At 43.0% G+C, this 25,566-nt stretch overlaps 1 protein-coding gene across 1 annotated transcript in view; it reads left to right on the top strand.

The window, feature by feature from the left end:
• Positions 1 to 25,566, top strand: part of PKNOX2 (PBX/knotted 1 homeobox 2) — a 52,733-nt gene that overhangs the window by 18,933 nt on the left and 8,234 nt on the right. Inside the window, exons 4-8 of the mRNA XM_027655542.1 lie at positions 5,544 to 5,652; positions 11,485 to 11,624; positions 15,843 to 16,014; positions 19,280 to 19,468; positions 25,195 to 25,327. Coding sequence (XP_027511343.1) covers positions 5,569 to 5,652; positions 11,485 to 11,624; positions 15,843 to 16,014; positions 19,280 to 19,468; positions 25,195 to 25,327 — 718 coding nt within the window. The 5' untranslated portion in view covers positions 5,544 to 5,568. The remainder of the gene's footprint in view (positions 1 to 5,543; positions 5,653 to 11,484; positions 11,625 to 15,842; positions 16,015 to 19,279; positions 19,469 to 25,194; positions 25,328 to 25,566) is intronic.

Genomic DNA, 25,566 nt, shown 5'->3' with positions numbered 1-25,566 from the left:
GTGGAGCTCGACTGGACTGCGGCCACACCACCCACACGGCTCCCTCTGGTCAGGACCATCCTCCCTCCTCCTTCCCATTTAGTTTTGGTGTTTGCCCGATGGAAATGTGGGTGCTCAGTTATTCCTTACTCATGAAATTATCAGATTGTGGTGAAAAACAAAGAGCACAAACCAAGGTTGAAAGCATAGGGCAAGATTTTGGACATAAATTATTCGCAGCTCACAGAGAAGAGCTGTTGGAAAATTCACCCGCTCCCTATTTTTTACAAGCACTCTCAAGGCAAACAGAGAATTTTTTTTGGATAATTTGTGTCCAGCAAGAGGAAGTTTCTGCATTTTTGGGGTTCCTCAGCTACGCTTCACTTCAAAGCTTTTTGATTTGCCCTGTGAAAAAATTCACAATTTGCTCTTTCGGGAACTTTTCTTGGACCAGGGGCTGGGTTGCACAAAATGCAAGTATTTTCAGGTTACTTTGAAGAAGCTTCTTTGATGTTTCCCTGTGCCAGTTTGTTTTGGAAGGTGCTTTAATGGTCTTCCCCTATAAAAATAACACTTTAAAATGTATGTAGGTATCTCAGCTCTCCACTTAAAAAAAGAGGGAAGTTGTTTAATGCTGCTGTTCAAGGTACATTAACCTTGTCTACTAAAGCTCTGACTGGCTCTTGCAGGTTTTATTCTCATGTTTATGTTGCAGAGATATCCCTGGAGCCTTTTAGGGATGGGTATCTTTGGAGAGGAGAGAAATATTTAGCGGTAATCGTTGTTCTCATCGGAAATTCACTGTAGCAGCTCCCTCCTTTCTGTGGAGCTGGAGCTGGGAGGAGGATTGGGAAATATTAAATATATAAATGCAAAGAGCAAAGAAATACCTGGAAATATGAAATAAAAATAAAATAAAATAAATAATATTAAATACCTAGGTGAAAGTATTAAGTAAATAAATGCTCCTTTTCCCTGTGCCCAGGGGCCCAACCAGGGACATTCCAAACTGGTGCTTGACAAGAGTTTTTTGACATTGTCTGACACAGTGTTTCCTTCTCCCTTTTATCCCAGTTGCTTGTGCATTGACCAACTGTTCTTTTAGCAGGAAAATAGAAAAGGGATGCAGAGTTTATTCTGCAGAAGTATCAAATCACCATCTGCTTTAGCCCGTGGTTGTAGCAGAATCACACACCCAATTGTCTTTTTTTATGGGGCAATAACTCGATAACTGGGTGCTGGGAAGGGTGCAAAGGTCAGCATCTAGAAAATGCATCATCTTGGTTGAGAGCAAGGATGCTCCCAGTGCAAAACCTCCTGGGTTTGGATAGAGGAAATTTGGCAGCCAAATATTCCTGAAAAAAATTAAAGCTATGTGGTGGCACAGTGCTGTGTCTTGCACAAATGCTCCTGATCTCCCCAGAGGAGGCATTGCATGAGCCTGCTTGGAAGCAACCTGGAACACGAGGAATGGTCAAGAAATAGTTTATGTCTTGAAAAATTAGATTTTTCCCCAGTTTTGACCATTTAATAGTGGTTTATTTTTATCTTAACCGCTAGTTAATAGTGGTTTGTTTTTAATGAGCTCAGGGTGGCATAAGGGACTTCCTCTAACAGCTTGTGAAAACTGGTGTTCATCTTTCAGGGTAATGTGTGAATGTTGGTAAAAACAAGCAAAAAGGGTGAAGATTGGTGGATAGAAATGAGATGTTCAAGAGCAAGAGAGTAGCTCTTAATTCACTTTATGGCCAATCAAGAGTTGGCATCACCCACCGAGAGTGAACCTGTCCTGGCTGCTCCGAGCAAGATGTATGGTCCTCTGGAGAACCTTCTCCCTCCCTGCTCTGCCATATTTCTTCATTTTAACTTAGCTGAATGCATATATCATAAACTTCAGCCTGCTCAGGCCCTCTCTGAAGACGGTGACATAAAAAACTGCGGAGGGAGCCGTGACTGACTCGGCATCATTGCAAATCCCTCTTCAAAAAAATCCCCTTTGGAAGAAGGCAATCTTCCCTTAATACAGAAAGGGAAAAAAAACATCCTGAAGTATCTCTAATAATGTTGGAGCTTCAGGTGGAGAAGAAAAAAAAAAGCCTGAAAAGTTGTTTTTCTGATTTTTCACGTTGAACCCTCCGCTATCAGTCGCACGTGTTGCTGCGGGGCAGAAGCTGCTGAATGAGCTAGAAAAAATTATCCCTGTTTTCCAGTTGGTTTGGAAACAAGAGTTGTGCTTTCCAAATCGAATATTAACATTTTTCTTTGAAAAAGGAGTCCATAAATGAGGTTTTAAATTTTTTTTTTTTGCATTCAGGCCTACTTCTAATACGGTTTTATGGGTGTTTTATTAATCAAGGAGGTCATATTCACCCAGGGGGTGGTGGGTGACTGACAATACTTTGATTTTTAAAATGTTTTAAGGCATCAGTGACCACGTGGAAAAAAACCCCAACTTTTCAACTTAGTCTTTAATTATTTTTACTGGGAAAAGGATGTAATATATTGTTGGCAAAAAAAAAAGCAGCCTATAAATCTGAGACTCTTTTAGGTAGGCACAAGCTCTTCGGGAAATACATTTCCAATGTAATGGCGACATTTCAGCGATAGCTGAAATAATTTTATTTCATGAGGAAATTTAGGATACTTTGATCTCAAGTCGTTGCCAAAACGTAAAGTACAGCCGGGTCCGGAAATGAAAGAGCCTTTATGGGTTTTATTGCTCACCTTTCCGTTACTCTGTGCAAATGCCCCAAGAGTTGGCTGCAATTCCTGCCCTCCTCGATCCCCAGCCCCCCAGAATTCCCTTTTCACCCAAGGTTTGAGGATTGCCTTGAGCTGAGCAGGAAGGATTTGGCAGGGGTTTGGTGACGCTCTGCTCCTTTCGGCGTCTGGGTGCCTGTGGTCAGGAGTTCACCAGTAAATTGATTTAAGTGGTGGAAGTGGGGAAAGAAAAAGAAAAAAAAAGAGGGGATTAGTGCATAAGATATAAAAAATAAGAAAGGATTAATGCATAAAATAGCAGCTTTTGACCCTCCCTTTTGTTGGCTGCTGATAAATCCATTGGGCTGACAGCTTTGCCCTGTTATCCTGACATTCCTGGCCAGGGGCTCCCAGGTGAAACACCTGTCCAGCTTTTCCCTCAGCCATCAGTTGCTTCCCTGGATATTTACGGTGCCCAAGTGCATCTTTTCCCCCTCCTCCCCCGAGATAAATACAGTGCTATTTGCAACAGCTGCCTCTCTCTTCCATCCTTTTTTTGTTTTTCACGTTTTGCTGCGAGTCCTGCTCTCCCACCAAACCAACACCCACAAACCTCGATGAACGGCCCGATTTGAGCAGCTCAGATGTTTTTCAGCAATTAAATTGGGCTCTGGGCTGCCACCTTCTGGGAATGTGCTCACCCAAAAACTCACACCCCACAATGAATCCCCACGTGCTGGTTGTGGGCTCACTCCTGACAGGAGCAGTAGATGCCAAGCAGGGTATTTTTCCCAAAATAGCAATGTCTTTTTTTTTTTTTTTTTAGCTTCCCACCCAGATGACCAGACCATCACAATGCTAAATTCTGCTCTTCCCCAGCTGCAGCTATTTCTGGTGGGGAGGTTTTCCCCTTGGTGTTACCCCCCAAGGACTCAGATATTCACGTGCCTGCAGCTGCAAGTGAATTTTGACATTGGACACCAAAGATTTTAAGCAGCGAGTTCACTCAGGAGCAGATAGTTTTGCCTCCTGCTATTCTGCTGTTAAGGAAAAAAAGAAGAAAAGCGTCATTTTAATCCCATAAATGCAGTTTCCTTCTCCCTGCAAGAGGTCTGTGCCATGCAAGAACCCTGCAGGCACAGGATTTTGGGTGTGATCTCTCAGTTCCTGGGTTATCCATATTCGTGCAAAGTAAAAAAAAAAGGAATAACCTCATTTATTCTTGCAAGATAAATAGGAGTGGTTGATGCCCATCCCATGCACACAGCACTTGGCTTTCTGTGTGGATATGGTGCATTTGTGAACTTGGTGCTTGGTGGTTCCTGTAAAGCTTGAAGCCTCAAGGAGAAGACCAGAATATTGTGACTCTTCCCCTCAAAAAATGTGGACCTCATGGAGAAGACCAGAATATTGCGAATCTTTCACAAAGGTTGCTGAATGTGCATCAGTTTTGACTGAGCTCATCACTATCCCTGTGACAGTCCCCTTTGACTTTTCCAAATGTCACCATTTCATGGCAAATGCGACCCTGACACTATTTTTTGGTTATATCCCCTCACAGTATCAGAGGACTTTACACACCCTTTTTAATTTCTTCAAGGGATGGCACCATGCCTCTTCTCCAGACGGGAAGCCAGTGGAGAAGCCCATGCGTTGAGGGGCAACGTGAAGGGGAGATCCCTTCAAGAGGTGTCATCTCTTACAAAAATGAGGCGCTGCAGAAAGAAACGCACTTTTGGAGCATCTGGGAAGATTTTGCTGGGTGGTTTTGTTAGTTGGCCCAAGACAGAGCTCAGAGCTGCAGAGGGGACAGGACAGGGGTTTTTTTTTTAAGAATTTAAGCTAGATTATTGGCTTTTCTTCTAAAACAGCCACACAGCTGCAGTGAAATAATGGAAGAGGAGGTTTTTCGGGGCCAAGAGTTGCTTTTGGGTCACATCTGCCACCAGGTTTATCCTTGGGGACTTTATCCAGCCAAATGCTCCTGTACAAATTTGTCTCTTCCTGGTACCCCTCTTTTTTTCCCATCTCCTTTGGACATGAAGATGCAAAAAAACCAATCTGTTTTCCCCTCAGATAACTCTGCATTTATAGAAAGCAGCAAATTCCAGAGAGGTTGAGGGTGGCATGAGGGTTGCCTCCTCGGTTTATGGGATCAAAATCCAGGTTTGCTTCCTGGTTCAAATCAGGCAAGAGTTTCCACATTTCTGTGCATTTAGTCACCTCAGCAGAGGAGTCAACTGGGCTGGACAGCACAACGTGGGAATCAACTCCACATCAGGCACAAAATGTCCCTTCTGGAGTGAGCAGGCAGTGCTTGAGGATGTGACTCTGTGGTGGCCAAAGGCAAAGAGACACATAATTTTGGGGGGATTTAGTGCCTGATTTCAGAAAACAGCAAGTTTTGCATTTATGATTTGTCTTCCGACTTCCAAAAAGGGGGAATAACTGGAAAGGGGTTGGAAATCCCTATTTAGGCACTGTGGTCAGGCATGAAGGGTGGAAAGAAGACACCTTGGGTGCACCAGAGCTCACAGGGGGCAAATGTAATGAGGTTCACCAATGGCAGTCAGCATCTCCTCCTTTGCCTGGCTGCTATCCAGGGGAGATGTCCCTGCTGTGCTTTGGACCTGATGAATTCCTTATCCAAAATCCCAAATCTCAAATAATCACCAAAGCACGATGAGGGTCAGCAAGTCACCTTGGGTTCCTCCCAGGGGCCGCGTGGAGCAGGGCTGTGCTGGGGTGAGGAATGTCACCTCTCCTTGCTGTCTTTTTTTTTTTTCTCTCCCTTTATGTGATTTTTTTTTGGGGGGGGCAGGGAGAGATCCCTCTTAATGCAGCAGCTCCTCTCCTGCCCACAGGTTCTCAATGTGAGTCCCACCCAGGATGCACCATGTCTCCCCAGCACCGGCTCTGACGATGATGGCCACCCAGACAGTGCCTCCTCCTCCCTACCAAGACACCCCACAGGTGAGTGTCCTGCAGCACCCACGGGCCCCTCCAGACCCCTGGGGACCCCCGGCTCCTGCATTAATTACCCTGCCTTCCTAAATAATGGCCATTGCAAAGTATTTCACCCCAGAATGTTCATGTCAGAGGCTGGCCAAATTAAAGCCCTTCTTGACACAGCCTCCAAGGTTGAAAGGTTTTGGGTCAAACTGTGTTTTTTCCCCCTTTCAGTCTTATTTTGGGATCATTGGGTCTTCTTGGAAAGCCAACATGGTGACATGTTTGCAGCCAGCAGGTTAATTACCTGGAAAGATGAAATGTTTGACTAAACCAGGACGGGTTTAGCCATAGAAATGACCCTTTGATTTGTTTCAGTGGCATTTTTTAATAACCTGTGGCAGGGGAGAAAAAAAGATTTCATCTCCAATGGTGCTCTAAGGGGTCGAATAACTTTTCCAAGCATCTTTATGGAGTTATTGTAAGAAGAGGAGTTGGTCCAAGAGAAACTCTACTGGAGCTAGACTCTACTGGAGCTAGACCCCAACTGGGCTAGGCTTGGAGGTTTAGGATGGATTTCAGAGAGGGTCCTGTGCCCTGCAGCCCATCCTAAGATTTTTTAGGGGCGAATTTATGTCACATTTCTACTTTCCCAGCTACAATGACCTAACAGGGACAATCCACGAGCACTGAGCCAGCTCCATTTTCAAAGCAACTTTTTTTTGTTGTTGTCCATACGGAAGATTTTGAGTTTCTCCCCATTTGCTGCTTTCAGTCGCAAAAGCAGAAAAATCTCCCCTCCCAGGAAAAAAAAAACAAACAACAAAACAAAACCCAACAAAAAACAACCCCCCAAACCCCTGAGCCTGTTCTCTGCAAGCTAAAATAAATAAATTGACTTTTTTCCCCCCCCACTGAACCCCCCCCCCCCGGGTCTCCTTCCCGCTCGTTTCCTTCGGTGGGAAAAGGTCACTTCTCACAAACGACACCTCGGTGGGGTTTTTATGGCTCCTCCAACTTCTGTGTCATCATTTACTCGCTTGGCTGCTTCTCTCCGAGTAGGGCTTTTTTTTTTTTTTTTTCCCAATTTTTTTTTTATTTTTTTCTCCCTTTTCTCGCTTACACAGCGGGAGCTGCGGCGCCGTTTTAGCCCTAATGGGCAACTGAAAGGGATTTTTAAAATAGCCGACATTTTCCGGAGCATCCTACGGTGACATCCCCTCCACCCATCTCCTTCCCTGCCCCCCCTCTTTTAATACACTGAATTTTGGGGGACCCTCAGGAGCATCGTTGACCAAATCCTTCCTTTTTTTCCCCTTATCAAGGGGGTTGCTCAAGTGTTTTTTGTTTTTTTTTTCTGGGAGGAAAAGCTGCGGCCGAGGGTTGATTTCCTTGACTCATCTGTGGCTGCTGTGAACTTTTCACCTGGAAAATTTGGGATTTCTAAGGGGCTGGAAAAGCAAATTGCACACGAATTTCTTCTCCCCAGAGACGGGGAGGACTTGGTGGATAAATAAATAAAATAAATAAAAATTGATCAATTGTTAGAGCTACAATGAGCTCCTCATCAAGGGAACCATTTTGGGGAGAAGAGTGTTAAAAAAATGGGATTTGGGGAGCTTTGAATTCGTGTTTTACAGCAGAGGCTGGAAGTTGTTGCCCTCACTGTCAGAAATGTGCAGAAACGAAGCAGAAATTAGGGGAAAAGCTGCTTTTTTGAGGGAAAAAAATGCTTTATTAATCACCTGAATCTGTTCAAGGGGTGTAACATGGAGCATCTTTTATACTGGGCACAGGCACGCTCCTCAAGCATTCTACTTGTTGAAAATTAAGGAGTCTGCCTAAAAATCCATGTGTTTTCCATAATAAATTAAAACTAAAAAGGTGAAGAAGGGTCTTCAGCCATTGCCAAAATTAGCAAAAAAAGAGGTTGTTTTAAAAAGAGGTATTTTCAGCACTGAAAGCGATGAAAGAAGCTTTGCCCTACCAAAAAAAGTGCTACAACAGGGACAAAAAAAGGGGAAGGGAGAGGAAATTATTTCTTTATTTATGTATTGAAAAAATATATTTAGGAGAAAAGGTTATTAAAAATCAGGTGGAGATGTTAATTTTTCATAAATTTCAACACAGAAAGGGGTAAAAAGCATCTTCTTCCCCCTCCCCAAAGGTGGTTACAATAGGGGCAAAAATGATAAATAAATAAATATATTTTAAAATATAATTAAAAATTGGATGGAGAAATTGATTTTACATAATTTTCAGCCCAGAAAGTGATAAAAGCAGCTTTGCCTTCCACCCCCGAGTGCTTTTCAGGTGGTTATAACAGCGACAAAAATGGAAAAATTAGTATCATCCTTCTACTTTTTTAATCATAAAAAATATTTTTGAAAAAGCCACGGGGTAAAACTGAGCGGAGATCGAGATTTTTTCAGTGGGAGCCACAAAACCCCTCCAATTCCTGGTGTCCTCAGCAGGTTTTTGGGCTGTTTTCAGCATGTGTGACAGGATTTCCCAGCAAAATGCTAAGAAATAGGATAAATATTGCTGATTTAGGGGATTTACTCCTTGAACTTGATGTCTTTGGACGTAGTCTTCACAAAAAAAAGCCTAAAGAAGAGGGATTATGGCATTTAAAACTACAAGAAGCCCTCCCAGAGCTAATGCTGGCAGAGGATTTCCTTCCAAAAGAAGCAAAAAACCCCAGAAATATCAGACCCGAACCCCAAAAATGAAATCCTCAACCCCAGAAATATCATACCTGAATCCAAAAAGGTAATACCTGGAAATATTGTACCCAAACCCCAGAAATGTAATACCCAAACTCCAAAATATCATGCCCAGCTGGAGCAGCACCTCAAAAATATCTGCTTTATCCAAGAACCTTGTAAAAACACAGGGATTTTTTACTATTTGCTATTTATTTCCTATTTTCTAAATCTCATTTTAATTTTTTTTTATTGGATTTTTTTTAATCTTTAAAAAATGTCACCCTTTTTACGTGCTCTACGTTTTAAACATATTTTTAAGAACATCTGTAACATAATTTTAGAACTGTTGTAGTGTTTTAACATCTTTTAATATGCTTCCTACATTTTAAAACGTTTGAGGTTTTTATCTGTTTGTAAACATATTGTTTACATTTTCCCACATTTTAAATACATTATTTTTAAAGATATTTTCATTTTTATATCTTTAAATGTGTGTTTTTACATTTTAAAACTTTTACTTTTGCCGACGTATTTGTAAACGTACTTTGGACATGTTTTTACATTTTTATATATTTTTACATATTTTAACGTATTTTTAATGTTAAAGCATGTTTAAAGCATATTTAAACATGCTTTATTGTATTTTTAACAGTTTACATAATTATTTTTATTATCTACATTATTTTTTACCTTTCTTTTACTCTTTTCTCTACATTTTTTAACATGTATTTTGTACTTTTTCTTTTTTTGTTTTCCTTTTTTTCCTCCCCTGTAACTCTTCTTGGACATATTCCAGAGTGAAAAAAAACCCCAAAACTGCATTTTTTATCAATGCCAACAACTTTCATACCCAAATATCTCCCCTTATTTCCCCATTTTCCCACTGCCTTTTCCCTGCTGCCTTTTCTCTCCTTTCCCATCCCCACCTGCTCCCCCTAAAGCCATTTTTGGCTCCATTTTTGCCTTCCTCCCTGTCCACTTGCAAATCCCTCCATCCCAACATCATCTCACCTCTTTTTCCACAGGTTTGGAGTTATTTTTGCTTATTTTTTATTCTTTTCTTTAGTCCAAGGTGAGGTAATGGCTTCGAGGTAAAAGCCCCAGAGGAGGCTTTTTTTTTTTTTTTTTTTGGGTAAGAGCTCAATTAGTTGCAGACTTGGCTGGAAATATTCAACTTGGCAGGATTTCGGGGCAGGATGCAAAAAAGGCTTTGGAATCCTGGTAAATGAGTGTGATGAGAGGGGAAAAAAAAGGGAAAAGATTGGGGAAAAAGCCACTTTTTCCCCCCCAGAACTATAATTTTCAAGGGAGATAATAGGGAAAAAAAAGGGGAGAAAGAGGAGGAGATTGGGAAGATATTCAGTGGCACAGCTGGAGCATCCCAAAATCTGCTGGCATTTTGGTTTTAGGTGGAAGATGAGGGGGGAAAAAAGGAAAATCCAAACTGCTGAGGTTGGAAGGGGAAGGGAAGCCCAAATTCACTCATTTTTTTGGCACCAGGGAAGGGAAGAAGGACAGAAATCGAAGTGACTGCTCAGTTGGGAGAGTTGGAAATTAAATAGTGCTGGGTGAATTTACAGGTGCTGGAGCCAAACTTTGGAGTTATGAACAATAAAGGAGATTGGATAGGAAAAAAAAAAAAAAGTGAGGAAAAAAGCGACAGCAAAAGGTCAGGCAGGAGATATTAAAGGCAAATATTTTAAAAGCAAAAGGTGTCGTGGTTTTGGTCCAGCTTGGGTTTACAAATCTTTGTATATATATATAAAAATATATATAATAATGAATAACATAATAATTTATGCATATGAGCATTTTGATATATTAATGATCAGAAAGAAATCTAGAGGCATAACAGACAAATAAATAAATAATACCTATAAGCACATTTCTGTATAAATAAACACAGAAATAAATATGTGAGTGTATCAGACAAATAATATATATTATTTATATGGAAATCTACACAGAAATGAAAGAACATTATACAAATATAGATAATATATAATTTCATATAGACACAGAAATAAGTACATATAAGTCTATTAGACAATAAATAAAGGATAAATCTAATACTTAGCAAGAACCAGACCTTCGTTTTGCTCCACACCTTGAGGGAGGATTGAACATTTACTGGTGAAAATAAGCAAATACTTATTTCTTACAAATTTTGGCAGCAAAGCAGGTGAAACAACCACTTTGCATTAATTTTCTGCTGAGATTTTTGGTTAAACCCACTGAATTTGGGGCACTGCTGATGCGTTTGAACCCCTATTGCTTCACATTCCCACTGGATTTTTTTTTTTTAACGGAATCTCGTGAGGATAACACAAAGCTTGGACCTGTCTGAAGGCTGGCAGCAGATCATTCAGGTGTTTTTTTTAATGATATTGTCAGATTTAAGGGAAAATTTCCCCTAGGTAGGTGTTATCCTGTACCAGAGGGCGGCAGTTTTGGGGTGACGCTGGAAGCGCGTGCAGGGATTTGCGGGAGCTCTGGCAAGGGCACGTCTCACATCCTACAGACCCAAAATAATTCTGGATTTTAAAACAAGCACAAAGTTTGTTGTCAGGATTCCTGGGATGTCAGCAATCCTGGGCAGCATCTGGGCTAAAAATGGGTGATTTGCACGCGGGCACCAAAAAAAAAGGTTGATTTTTTTATTTTTGGCCGCCTTCTCGCAGCGCCAAGATGAGTCATTGCTGGGCTTGGCGAGTTGGAAGAGGCTCGCCTAATTTTGGGATAAAGTTGAAAATGAATGTGTCTAGACAGTAATACCTGCTTTGAAAAAAACTCCTGGCAAAGCTGCGGTGCCAGTTTAATCCGGGGCTCGTGCGAAACGTCCCTCCCGAAATCGCCCCGCGCGGGAAGGACGGCGGCGCTTTTTCCTCCTGTATTTTCCCCAAGTGGAAAAGTGGGGAAAAAACCGTGGTAAAACCTAAACCTGCTCTTTCCAGGCTGAGATGAAAAGCATATATATATATATTTTACCTCCCCCATGCCATCCTGCTCCAGACCCCATCGTGGCGCCGCCGCCTCCCGATTCTCCAAAATCCCGCGCGGGAGGTCGCAAAACTTGGCGGAAAAGCACAACAAACACTATATATATTTTATTTTCTTCCCTTTTTTTTTCTCCCTCTCCCCTTCCCAGATGACAGCCACAGCCCAGCAGCCCACCAAGGCACAGCCCGTGCATCTCGCCACGCCGGCGGCCGCCGCCAACACTCCGGTGCCGGCCACGGGCGGAGACCCCCAGGCGCAGCTGGAGGCCGACAAGAGGGCTGTCTACAGGTGATGCAAGCTAATTGCAGCCTGCATTCATTAATTAATGCATTAATGAATGCAGGCTAATTAATGGCTCGCTGTTGTCATGCATGGTTGTTGCGCCGATTCGGCGATGCATTAATTAATGCGCGGTTACCCCATCGATCCTTGGATGCATTCGTTGTTATAATGCTTTATTAATCTGTTCTTCTAATGCATTAATTAGCATTAGAAGGGGGGAATTAGCAATTAGCTCTTTTTTTTTGCAATAATACCTATTGGTCATAACTCATGGTGGTGGAGCTCCTTCCTGTACTTCATTTTGCAGCATCTCTCCCCGCCTTGAAAATATCCACCCTCAAAAAAACCCCCAGATTAGCCTTTTTAGGGGGCAAAGCTGTGTGATTTGGGGTTGAATAAGTAATAAAGTCACATATTAACCTGAAATGTGCAGTTTGTGCATCCATACGGGATGGGCAAGGGATGGATGACTCCTTCAGTCCCCTTTTTGTGTCACTTTTGGGATAATAATATATAATATTGTAATATATGCAGTAATGTGATCGTATAATTGCTGTAAGTAATATTCTAATTATGTAAATAGTATAATTATATAAGTAATATATAATGATATAAGGGATATGTGATTATTTACAATATTAGAACAGTAATGATGTAACAATAACTATATTTTAATATAATTAGGATTAAGATTTAAGGTTAAGGATTAACCCCCTGTCGATGACCAGGGCTGTGATGGCTTGTGAACAAAAAATAAAGCAGCTTGGAGTTGAAGGAATTAAAATATTTGTACTCCAAATATTCAAATATTATGAGGCTGAAAGGTCTGAAAAGGCAGATGAAAGTGGAATAAACTCACTCCTTCCCAGGAAAATGCAAAAGATTATTTGACACAGTTCTCCCAGTGTTGAAAATCATTTTCTCAATGCAAAAAAAGTCATTTGAGGGCAAAACCACCCTCTCTTTGCCCTTCCAGGAGGAGTTTTGTTGAAGCATTCATGGGATAAGGAAAACAAAAGAAAGCCAAACCACCTTTGTAGTTTTCACAGCCTAAATTTGAACATCAAAAACGTGCAAAAAATATCTTGTGGAAGGTATTTCCCACCTAGAAAAGTGGGGGAAAATTTGTTGCCTAGTCCAATGTGTGGACTCATTGCCCAAACAGGGATGCTTATTTTTAGGTTCCAGCCAAATGACCCCCCAGATAAATTTTTATCCCTAAAATGAGCCTTTTTGGATGAATATTCCCCTCTCCAGTCATTAATATGGATTGTGGGTATGTCATTAGCTATCAAATGCACACAAGGATTTTCTTAGCCCTCCTTCCCCCCAAAAAATGGATTTTTGTCACTTTTCAATAATTGCACCCAGGCAGAAGGAATCAGCTGTAAGTGTCTGTTGATCAACCTGGAGGGAAATTGCTGGCAAAATGTGATGGGAAATATAAAAACCCATGGACAAGTCACCCCACCGGGTTTTATGCTCTAGCAGGAGGTTTATCACCCATTAAAAAAACAGAAAAAAGAGAAAAAAAAAGGATTTTCCCCCTCTCTGCTTGGTGTGGGAGCAGCTTGGCCAAGGCTGGTCCAGCAGTGTCACTTCTCTGCAGTTTTTTTTCCAGCTAAAATGTTTTCTTGACTTCATGCAACAGTGGGCCTAGGACTTCCCAGTGGATTTTTGGACCTGAAAAAAATGATGCTTCTGAAGGGAAATGATGCTTAAACCACCCGAGCACCACAAATTGGATTTTTCCAAGTGGGAAATGGCTGAGTTTCTTTGCATTAAGTTTATTTTTTTTTCTTTTTTTTTTTTCTTTTTCTTTTTTGAGGGGGAAGGAGGTGAAAAAAACCCCAAATTCCTGTCGTGATGTGCCCACAGTGGCACTGGCTCGAGCCTGGATGAAGATGGGAAATTAGGCCATTAGAGGAATTCATTCCTCTTTATTAGCCCGTGTCGAATCCTTTTTATTAGTGGCTGCAAACGACCTCTCTCCTGCAGGAAAATGTCAGGGCTGGTTCAGCCCTTTCATTTGGAGGATTCCCTGGAAAAAAAAACCCCACAACACAGGTGGTTTTTTTTTTTTTGCAAGACCGTATCCAGCAAAAGCAGATTTTTCCATCCCAAAACTCTCCATGCCATAAGGGTGGTTTTCCACCTGTGCAATGCCAGGAGTGAGGAAAATCCTTCTGTTTCCCCTGTGCATCCTGGATATCCATCTGTTCCCCCCACTGCAAATTTCATAGCAAGGAGGGGATCCAGATCTCAATTTTTATGCCACAACCTCCACCTGCAAACCCCTGTGTTGGGTTGGCCTTTCCTCTGCCTGGCATGGCCACGGAAAGGCTGGAAATGGAGAAAATGGTGGTTGGGATTGGGGTTTTCCTCATGCAAAAAATGAAAAAAACCCTCACAGAAACGCAACAATTCAGCACATGGCTCATGGCAAACCCCCAAATTCCATCGGTCCTTGCCTCTGTGCTTGGAGTGCCCTCAGTGCTCTTCCTTAACCCATCCCTGGGGGTTTTGCCCCCCTGGTTTCCCCTTATTGTATTTTATTATTTTGTTATTTTATCATTTTATTATTTTGCTTGATGTTTATTTTTTTAATGTTTTCATTTATTATTTCGTTTCATTTAATTTTATTTATTGATAGGTTTGATCGGGTTGGACTCTACTTTGCTTCCCTTTATTTTGCCCTAAATTTTTAGTTTAGTTCAGTTTAGTTGCAACTGAAAAGCAAACCATTCTCCCCTCAGCCAAGTGCATCCCCCTCCTCCTCCTCTCCAGCTCCAGAACATTCCTGGGGGTCCACAGCAGCACTGCCCCCATTATTAATGCTGAAGAGCACGGGGCAATGCCGGCCTTAATCCCCCCCTGATCGATGCAACCCCTCAAAGCAAAGGGGCTACAAATTGCTTGGGGGCTGCAATCCCCTTCCCCCCTCCCCAAACCCCCGTGCTTGGGGTAATTCCGTGCCTTTGCTCCTAATTGATGGAGTGGCCCTGGAAATGGGAGCAGGCACCTGCTGCAGTGCCACCGGTTCATAAGTCCCAATAATTCAAGCCGCCGCCTGGAATTTGCCTTTCATATCCCCCGGCTAAGCCCCGGCGGGGCTGCTGAAATTATGAAATGATTTCCCCCCCTCGCCGTTCTCCGCTCCAGCCTCAGTGAATCTTGCATTAAACCAGGATCAGGACAGATTAAACTATAATATGCTGTGGTATTAACGGCTGCAAATGAAGACTTAGCCGGGGGGTTTAACCCCTTCACCTGACTCCGGCTCCAAAAGGCTGTCAGGAAGGGAGTCGTGATCATCTTTTGGGACATCTTTTGGAGGTAAAATGGTGGAACCCATCCCACTGTGCTGGGATGACTGGAGTGCTGTGGGAGACCATTTCTGCAGCACTGTTTTGCATTTCTACCCTGAAAGACTCCGTGAAACTTTTTTACTTTAATTTGCACCACTGGAGAGGCTCACTGGAGTTTGGATTAACCCACAGTCTGCATCCCCCTACTCTCCACATGCTTTGGTGCTGTATGTGTATTTGCATTTTATATTGCATCGGTTCAGCATCATTATTGGAGAGAATCGTGGATTTCAAGAAGAACTATAAATCTTTGTTTTCAAGAGTCCTCTCATGGTAAGAAAGAATTGGGATTTGACCCACCTGTGTGGACTTGACAGTGGTGCAGAGACCTCTTGGTGGAGGGGCAACCCAAAGCAGGGTTGGTCCATAGGATGCTGCAGGCATGTAGGAGTCCCCACCTATCATGTCCAACAAACAGAGGTGATTTGAGGTAAAATATTACCATTGAAGAACAGGATACCTTTCTGTCCTTGAAATACAAAGACACCGAGACAGCAGATGGCTCCAAGACATCCACCTTTTTGTCTGTGGTAAAATATGTAGGAAATGCCAACTTTGGTGCAGAGATGGAAAACACCAAGACATTGGGAGGAGTCATTGCTTGATGGAGGAGATGGTGACTTTTGCAATTTTTAAGCTTTTTTGTTGTTGTTGTTGGGAAAGGTCTAGAGGGAGCACTTCCAGCATGGCTTGGTAGCGAGGTTTGCACCACCAGGTTCTTACAAGCTGGGAGGGGAAGGATGGATGGATGGATGGATGGATGGATGGATGGATGGATGGATGGATGATGTGGGGTAAGGATGGACATGTGACCTAAAATAGTGGTCATTATGGGGGTCTCCTTTGTCCTCTGCAGGCACCCACTGTTCCCGCTGCTGACGTTGCTCTTTGAGAAGTGCGAGCAGGCGACGCAGGGCTCTGAGTGCATCACCTCAGCCAGCTTCGATGTCGACATCGAGAACTTTGTCCACCAGCAGGAGCAGGAGCACAAGCCCTTCTTCAGTGATGACCCCGAGCTGGACAACCTGGTAGAGGCAGCTGAGGCTTGGCAGATGGTTTCTAGGGCGGGGGGGTTGGCAAGAAGGTGGAGGGTGAGGAGCAAAGTAAGATCTACCCCCATGTCTTTGGGCTTTCTTGGCAATGTTCTCCACAGACCTTGTGACACCTTCTCCAGTACCTTCTCTGAGAATTTTTCCAGAAGATCCCCTGTGAGAACACACCCCTAGCCCATTTTTGGCTAGTTTTCCCACTCTAACTCCATGAGGTCAATGAGGTTACTGGAAACAGCCAAAATCACTGGAAGGTTTGTGCCCCAAAACTTGCAATCTCTGTAGGAATTCCTGCTCTTCAGTGCAACGTGCAATAGCATCAGCGTTCCTGTCTGGCACCACTTTGTTCCAAGTGTGATGACCAGCTCTTGTCCTAGAAGCAGGGCAAAGGGAGAGCTTTTTCCATAAGGTATCAATGATTTGGGACACACTGGACCAGTTTTGATGGCTTCCCTGTCACTGCAACCCAAATTTCCTACTGTACCCATTGCTGCTGGAAGGTGGCTCAGAAGACTGTGCTTGGGGTGGAGCTTCTGTATTGTGCAGACCTCAGGAAGCATCCCTGAATCCCATTATTTTGTCCAGAAGGCATCCATGTGTGGTCTCCATGGCAAGTGTGGGTTGACAGGAGCATGGCAACATCCTGATGCTCTGCAAGCAAATTGTCAAGGCCTTAAGGGGCAATTTTACCCACCTCTGATGATGTGAAGAGCAAAACACCTTCCCTGAGTGTTGGCCTGTCCCCTGGGATGTGCAGAAGAGGGATTTCCATACCAGAAAAGAAGCAAAATCAGGCAACTCAAAGGCAGCTTTTTCTAAGTATTACAGATATCAAGAAGGTGATTTTGGATGATGATCTGTCACAAAGGGAAGAAGAAAGGGCAAAGCTCATCTAGGTGCAAGTACTACTGCTTTCCTAAAAAATGCAAGAGGTGGTTTCAAGATGGAGTAAAACATCAATACGTTTTGTGCCCGATTTCAGCTCTTGGAGGAGAGTTTTGCATCATCCCTAAACCAAGAGTCTGTGGAATGCCCTCCAAAAAATTTGCAGGCTGTGCAAAACCCTTTTGCATGTTACTAAACCCATTTTGCAATAACCTGTAGTCAAGAATAGAAATCACTCTGGGACAAGGAATCAAAAAAATCCCCCAAACTAAGCAATGTTTTGGATTATTTCAGTTTTGAGACTAAACATGCATCTAATGCTGTGGTACATCAACAAAACCCCATTGCATTAAAATAGCTAAAAATGGGTGTAATGATCTAGTAGGAGGAGAGAAATGGAGCCAGGTGAAGCAACAAAAAAATTCTAAAATTTTGGGGAAGGAAAACCTATTTCTACACATATCAAGGTGAAACACCTTCAGCAAATAGTGCAGCAAATGTGTCCACACTGGTTATTTTCACTGGGGTTTTTTGTGGTTTCTTAAAAAAACCCACACAGTAATCATGTTCTTTGGGCATATTTGGAGCAACTCTTGCTGCCAAGGTGAAATCTGGCCATGGGCAGTTGCACTGATCCCATGTATAACCTTGCTGCACTCAATATGTTCATATTCATATTTATCTATAGCTACATCTTTCTGTATCTGCAGCTGTATCTGTGTCTCTGTGTATGTGGGTTTGCCCTATTTCTAGTACATATTTGTATGTATACATTCTACCCAACACCCAGAACTCCTCCAAAAGCCATCCAGGTGTGGAACACCTGCATCAAGACAGGGGAGACCTTTAACATGATGCTGAAGAAGCACCGTTCCTGTTGGTGGGAGGCACTGGCTGAAGGGAATTCTGGGTGAAAAAGTGCTCAAAACTCAACATTTCCACCTGTTCTTGAGCTGGCACTTCTCCCCTGTTTACATTGTACTTCTCTCCTTTGTTATTTTTTCAGTGTTGTGTGGCTTTTTTTTTTTTTTGAGGCCACCGATTTGCCGGAAAGCGGCGACGGCAAAGCGGGGATGAAAAGGCCAGTGGCATTAGCTATCATTAGAATAAGAGTCATGTATTCCTCCCCGCCAAGATGCACATAATTAGAAATTAGAAAAAGGTCAGATCTCACCATTATCAACTCAATCAGCTGCCGAGTGCCACACAGTCAATTAATTCAGCATCTGTATTTTTTACAACCCCGCGCACGTCCGCCGTCCGACTGTAACTCTTTATCCGGACAGATATACGGCGCAGCGGAGCAGGGACATAAAATGAGACCCTAAGCAAATGAGCTGAGATAATTGAGAGATTTATTTTTTATACATATATGTGTCAGGTCTTCCTGCCTTTGCCCTTGAATATTGACTTTCATGGGCGCTGAGCCCTGGGAGGACGCGGGAAAGCCGGGGCACGGCACCTCTGCCTCGCGCTCTGCCTGTGCCAGCTGCAGAGGAAGGGGGGGAAAAAGCGGCAAAAAAGAGAGAAAAAAACCCCCCAAACCCCCCAAAAATAATCTTTCCATCCGCAACCCATCATCCCTGTTGTTCACCAACCAAAAATCCACTTTCTCCGTGGCGGAGCCACCGCTGGAGTTTGGCCCTGGAATTTTTCAGGATGTTTCCCAACCGTGGCGACTTGCAGTTTGTAAAGATGACCACTAAAATTTGCAAGTTAAAAACACCCTTTGAAATGCAAAGACGCTTTGTTACATAAAACGGGATTTATTGCCCCGGAGTGAATAGCTGAAATTTTATATATTATGCAAGATTTCAAACAGCAGCTATAAAACTTAAGGTTTCAGCTCGGCGAGAGGAATGTTTTATGTGTAAATTTTTTAAGGTTTATGGGGTACGTTTTAATGAGGCCCAGGCTTTGCACCAGCAACAGCTCACGGCTGAGTTGCAACCCCATAATCTTGTTAGAAGAAGTGGCCTCTGGAGAATAACCAAACACTTTTCAACATCCAGAGTTTTGGTTTGGACTTTTTTTTTTTTTTGGGATGGGAGGGAGGCAAGGGAAGCAATTCCCATGAAGGCAATGGTGAATTTGGTGATTTTTTTTTTTCCCCCCCTTTGGAATTTCATTTATGGGGAAGGAAAAGAAATGCAGATGTGCAGACAGATGGGCTCTGGGATGGGTTTTGGACGAGAATATTGATTTTTTTTTTTTGGTGCGCTGAGAAAGGAAATTAATTTGTTTCTACCACAGGGATCAGTTCCACTGATTTTGGGGGGAGAATATTGATTTTTTGGGTGTTTTTTTTTCCCTGAGGGAAAGTGTTATTTTAACTTTGCTGTCATGTGCCCTTGTGTAGATGGTGAAGGCGATCCAGGTGCTGCGCATCCACCTCCTGGAGCTGGAGAAGGTCAATGAGTTGTGCAAGGACTTTTGCAACCGCTACATCACCTGCCTCAAAACCAAGATGCACAGTGACAACCTACTCAGGAATGACCTGGGGGGGCCCTACTCCCCCAACCCCTCCTCCATCAGCCTCCACCCCCAGGTAACTCCTTAAAATTCCTCTCTACTCTTCATCGTTCCACCTTGGCCAAGTTGGGCCAACAAGGCTTCAAAGCTGCTCTACAACAATTGTGGCCTCCTCAAAATCCATCCCTAATAATGAAAAAACCCCCTCTGTATCTTGCTCATATATCAAGTGATGCTGTGGTTGATTTTTTTCTTTATTTTAATTATTTTTATGGCCTTTTTCTTTCGTGGGTTTGGCAGAGCTGCAACCCACAATGGTTTTGTGGCTCTGCAGAAAGGAGAGTGGAGGACTTCTCCCAAACTCCAACGTTGCAGCGATGAAATGTGAGGGGAAGGAATATCAACAAGAAATCAGCATTTTTTTTCGTGAAAACATAGTATTTATTGGCAGGAGGGGCAGAAACACCATAATTTTCTTCACTGCTTCTCTCTCCCTGTTTGTTTCAAGGCAGCTCAACAGATTTTTGGGTCTCAGATAACCCTTTTTGGCTTCATTCTCTTTTTTTTGGGCCTCAGCACATCTTACTGTTCTCCCCCAGCATGATCAACATTCCCTTCACTTCTTTTTTGCATAACTTGGATTTTAGCTGGGAGAAGAAAACATTTGGTGCCTCAAGCATAGTGGAAGAGTACAGGGAAATGTTTTATTTCTGAGAATTGCAAAAATATCAACTGAAGTGGCCAAACCAAGCTGCACCTTGGTGGCTTTTGGGGCATTTTGCCCCAAAAGGGGTTGTAACTTTAATATTTGGAGAAGAACTTGCCTGTGGGTTGGGGTTTTCACATGCATCTGCACTGCAGACTGGTTGCATCCCAAATAACTTGATATACTGCGTGTCCCTAGGGGATTTGTCTGTCTCAGACACTCAGTTTTTGGGGGGTAGAAAAATGAGAAATTTAGGGTTGTACAATCCCACCAGGAATAACTGCAGCCAACCCAAAATAACCCAGGCAGCTCCTGGGGTTCTCCCTAAAAAGGAGGCAGGTGGTGGGGGCTTTTTAGGGCTTTTCAGGGCATTTCAAGGTGGTAGAAAGGAAAAATAAATAGCATTTTTAGTAGCTCAGCTCTGGGTGCTACAGAGTTTGAAGCTCCCAGCACTATGAAGGAAAAGCCCCCCAAAAAAGTTCCATTTCTTATTTGGGTTCCCTGAAAGCACCAAACCACTTAATCATTGATCTAAAAAACCCCATCCTCACTCTATTTTCTAATAATCTCCAGAAATGGACTTATTATCCCTTCGCTGCTTTATGGTAGCATTCCTTATGATCAAAATTAGCAAGACACTTGCATAAAAGAGAACAATAATTGCTCAACGAGCATCTCGTTTGTAATTTATTAGTTTCTATTATTGTGCATTACCATGGCAACAGCTCACATCCCGGGTGATGAGAGAGATGTTAGATATGAGCCGACGAAGCTCCCGGTCCCAGCAAATGGAGATGCACGTTTTTTATCAGTAATTTTCATGAAAATAATAAGTGAGGGAGTTAATGAGATGGAAAGCCGTCCTGTGGCTATTGTGGGTTTTTTTTTTCCCTCCCCCTCTCTCCTTTCCTCTTTTTTTTTATTTTTTTTTTTCCCCCTCCAAAGTGTTGATCTAATTAGAATGCATCGGTCAGGAAAAGTAATGAGGATTTAGCGCCTCACAAAGAGGTGGGATCATATCAGAAAATTAGCACAAGTCTTTGGGAAAATAATCAGGCCCATGGAGAGGTACCAAGCTGTCTCTGATTCCTGCAAACCCGGAGCCGTTGACGTTTCCCTTCCGGGCAAGAATTGAAAGTTGAGGAATTCAAGTGAGGATTTGAAAGCAGTTGCTGAATAAATGGGAACACACCCAGGAAAGACCAGCTGGAGGGGAGATGTTCACTCAATGGACTAAGGGATTTTCAGCAGGCAACAGGAGCTGAAATATTCCCAGTGAGCCACTGTCTCATCTGGTCCTTGGATGGGGACGAGATGCTGTTGACAATACAATGGCAAATATTTTCTAAGTATCCAACTAAGAAACATCAACTTTAAACTCATTGAGGATACTTGAGTTTGCATGGATAAGGCTTAAAAAAACAGTGGCAATACTCTGTATCCCTCAGTTGAGTTTTAAGAGCTGAGGATGCTCCAGAGAGCTGAAAATTCATGGGATCAGTGTTTAAAAAATGGCAAGTGGGATGATTTCTCTAATTTCTAAAAATTGGCAAGGGATGATTTCTCTAATTATCTACCTATTTGTCTCATGCTGAGGGAAGGGGCAAGAGCAAATGGGCCATTAATTTAGGATTTAAAAAAAAAAGTCTAAATAAAATACAATTAATATCAATGAATGAGGTTTCTCAGCAAATAGGTTTTGTTGGGGTTTGGGAGGAGTGACAACCATTTTGTGAGGAGATACACCAAGTTTGCCATGAAAGTGAAATATTTCGGGTTTTTTCAATGTTTTTACCACAGACAGCATGCTTAAAAAAATAGGGATACACAATAACAACAGCAATGTCAAACAAAAATGGGAAAACAATGTCTGGAGCTGTCAAAACGTCATCACAGCACCATCATTGTGGGATTTCCCTGGTGTATCCAAAAAGGCCCTTGGCCTGTGTTATTTGTGCTTTTTAAGATTGAAAAGAGATGCAAGAATTTCTGGAATTGCAAAAAATGCTTGGAGATGATGGAATATGAGAGAACACTCAAACAGGTGTTTTGACTCTTGTTTAAATCTTCTTATGTCACCGAGTGTAGAGAGGACTCCTGGTGTTGGCCAAGTTTGGGTGACAATTTAGGGATTTTCCCATGTGATGCACCTTCCCTGAACCTTCATTACCTTACAGATGTTTTTCTACCCTATTTTCTCCATTGCTTTCTCATTTTGTGCTCTGCTTTGTTTTGTGGAGGAGTTGTAGCCTCTGTGCCCTGCAAGTCCACCAAGCCATTCCCCTTCTGCCAATTTTGATGGTTTTTTTCCCTTGGCTTCATTCCTCTCCCTTGAGTCCATATCAGGCCATTTTTAATCCCCTCCCTTCATTTAATAAATATTTTTTTAGTTTTTCAGACAAGGGTGGGACAGGGGAGGTGCTTCTTTCATGGTGGAGTCCTCCCTTAACCAGTTTAACCCAATGCTTAAAGTCAGTCCAACTTCCCTTTGACATCAAGGGGTCATCACTGCTCTCCACTTGTAAGAAAAAACCCACCACAAAGCCAATCCCATCAGAGCCCCCAGCACTGCTGGGGGACATTTAAATTGAACCCAAATTTTGCATTTTTCAGCTCTTGTTTCACATTGGCAGTGCTTAAACGGGCATTTTCAGGGCAGCACTTCTGCTTCTCCAATTCCTTCACCAGACAATCGTGGAATGGTTTGGGTTGGAAGGGACCTTAAAGTTCATCTCATTCCAACCCCCTGCCATGGGCAGGCACACCTTCCACTAGCCCAGGTTGCTGGTTGTTGGAGGCTGATGGGTTAGTAAAACTCCATGCAGTGCTTCTCTGTATAAATCTTAATTTATCCACATTTTCCCTGTGGACAAGCCTGGATTCCTCTGTTATTTAAAGCCAACTCTTTTCTCATCTCCATCCACCCATCCATTCATGAAGGAACCTTATGGATCACCTTAACTGAATTTGAGTTTGGCCAGCTCTTCCTCAGCAAACCCATGGGTTTCTTTTCTCTCCATCTAATCCCAATTTCCCCCAGCACAAGTAATTTGCATAAAGTTAGGATGAAGCACAAAAATAAATGTCTGTGGTGTAAAGCACAAGGGGTAGAGCAGCAGCTCAATAGCACTGAATTTTAACACTTACTTACACTTGGGCACTTGGACATTTACCTTATTGAAAAAAAAGGGTTTTTTTTGTGCCAGGTCTTTTTCTTCACCAAAGTGACTTTTGATTCAGAGAAATCATGTTTTGCCATTGGTCAGTGCTGAGATGTGGATCTGCAGAGACCCCTAGTGATGCATTTTTCCTCACACTCAGGTTTCAAAAGTGCCGAAAACGTTTCAGCTTGAGGGTGGGGAGGCACTGGCACAGGTTGCCCAGAGAAGCTGTGGCTGCCCCAGCCCTGGAAGTGTCCAAGGCCAGGTTGGACAGGGCTTGGAGCAACCTGGGCTAGTGGAAGTGTCCCTGCCCATGGCAGGGGGTGGAATGAGATGGTCTTTAAGGTCCCTTCCCACCCAGCCCATTCTAGAATTCCATGAACTTCTTTGAGTCTCAAAATATGAAATATTTTCCACTGCGGCAAAACTACCAAGTGTAATAGAATTTGGCTGACATTTGCAATCTGAGGCAATTAGAATGCAAACCATATTTTTTTAAATCTTCTTGGAGATATCTATCTGTATTTATTTTAAGGCAGAGCCTCCACTTCCATTGGGTCCCCTTGGTTTCACAGTTCTGTTGCAGAAACACCATGAATTTCTTTCATGTGTTTTTCTAATAATTACCAATATTCTGCCTTTTTGGACACCACTGAGCTGGTGTTTTGGGACAGTTTTCCTCTACACCACAAAAAAAAAAATGTGATTTTTGTCATCATAAAACCCTGTTGAAAATGGTTTTGACCTCTCTATCTGAACACAGTAGTTTCTTTCTTCCAATTTTGTGATACTCCAGATGATTTCTTACCGATGCACTTCCAAACTGGTCTTCCAGATGCCCTTCTTTGGGAAGAATAGTGGAAAAACAAGGCAGAAGAGGGAAGCTAGAGGTCTTCAGGCTGTTCCAAATCTGTGGGTGACCTTGGCTGTATCTGGCTGCTTTTTGAGGTTCTCCTGGACCACGCTTGGTTTTCTATGAATATTTCCACTGTGTTTGTTAGCCAGATGCTTAGCAAGAGCCAAGTCCAAGTGTGTGCAAAAGAGACTGATTTTTACTCTCTGGATGCTCAGAAATCCTCAGTTTTCAAACTGAAAACCACGTCCCCCAAACGACTGGAGATGGGGAAGGGACGCTAAAAAAAAAAGTACAAGTATTTTATGGTTGTATTTGCTTTTTTTAAAATTAATTCAGCTATGAGAAGGGATGTCTGGGAGGTGAATGAAAAATTCACAGCAATTGCAGGCAAAATTCCAGAGAAATAATATTCAGATCATCAACAGAGAGGACAAAAATAACATGTAGCAGAGGTGCTGGGTCCAAAGTTTTGGGCTTGGCATGGCAGGGAAAATGCAGTAAGGGGGTTTTAATGGCAAAAGGATGAAGTTTATTGAGAGCCATTGCCCAGGCAAAGCGGTGGTGACTGATAGGGAAAAAGCTGGATGAATGTGATGGGGAAAAGGAGGAAAAAGGAACAGACCTCACATTTCCACCCCCCCCCAGCAATGGGAAATGCATCAACTTGGACACAGAGTGCCCAAACTCCCTGTGGGATGATGCACCCAGGGCTTGATGGAAAATTCATTGGTTGGTGTGTTCAGATTCCCATCTCTGCTGTTCTGTTGAGTGGAGAAAAGGAGCTGCAGTTTCTGGTCTATCATGATCCTTTTATTCCCTTTCGTTTTTCCTTATGGGAAACAGTGGCTGCATAAAGAAGGTGAGTGTGGGGAAGATGCTAAGTGGGAGCCTGGCAGAGCATAAATCCTTATTTTTCCATCTCTTTCTTGCGACAAACTGAAAAATCCCCTTTTTCTGCACTGTTAGACGGCAGGAATATAAAAAGAGCAATGGGGCAAAGTTCTCGTGCGGGGACAAATGTAACCTTTCGTGTTAAAATTCATGGATTTCATATATTTTTGTTTTTCTTCCCCCTGCAGGAGATGCTGCAGAGCTCTCCAGCAGCCCTGCCACCCGCCTCCAACCCACCGCCGGGCATCGTGGTGCCCGCGGCCGCGCTGCCACCGGGCAACCTGGCCATGAGCACCGGCAGTGGCTCGCCCGCCGTGCCAGGTAGGGGCCATGGGGAAGGCTGGGTGGGCAGCTGGGAATTTGGGGGGGTTGTCTCAGTTTGGAGTTGGCTCCCCGCCGAGTCCCCGAACCACACCGAACGTCACTCCCACCCCCTTTCTGGGCAAAGGAGAGAGGGATGGAAAAGAAAAAAAACAAACAGAGAACCCAGAGCAACAGAATCAAACCAGTATATATATATATATTTACACTTATTTACAGTTATAAAACCATAATATACA

Source organism: Corapipo altera, unplaced genomic scaffold (genome assembly GCF_003945725.1).
Source record: "Corapipo altera isolate COAL_440 unplaced genomic scaffold, ASM394572v1 71, whole genome shotgun sequence".
NCBI classification, from domain to species: Eukaryota; Metazoa; Chordata; class Aves; order Passeriformes; family Pipridae; genus Corapipo; species Corapipo altera.
This window is presented reverse-complemented; position numbering and strand designations above follow the sequence as displayed.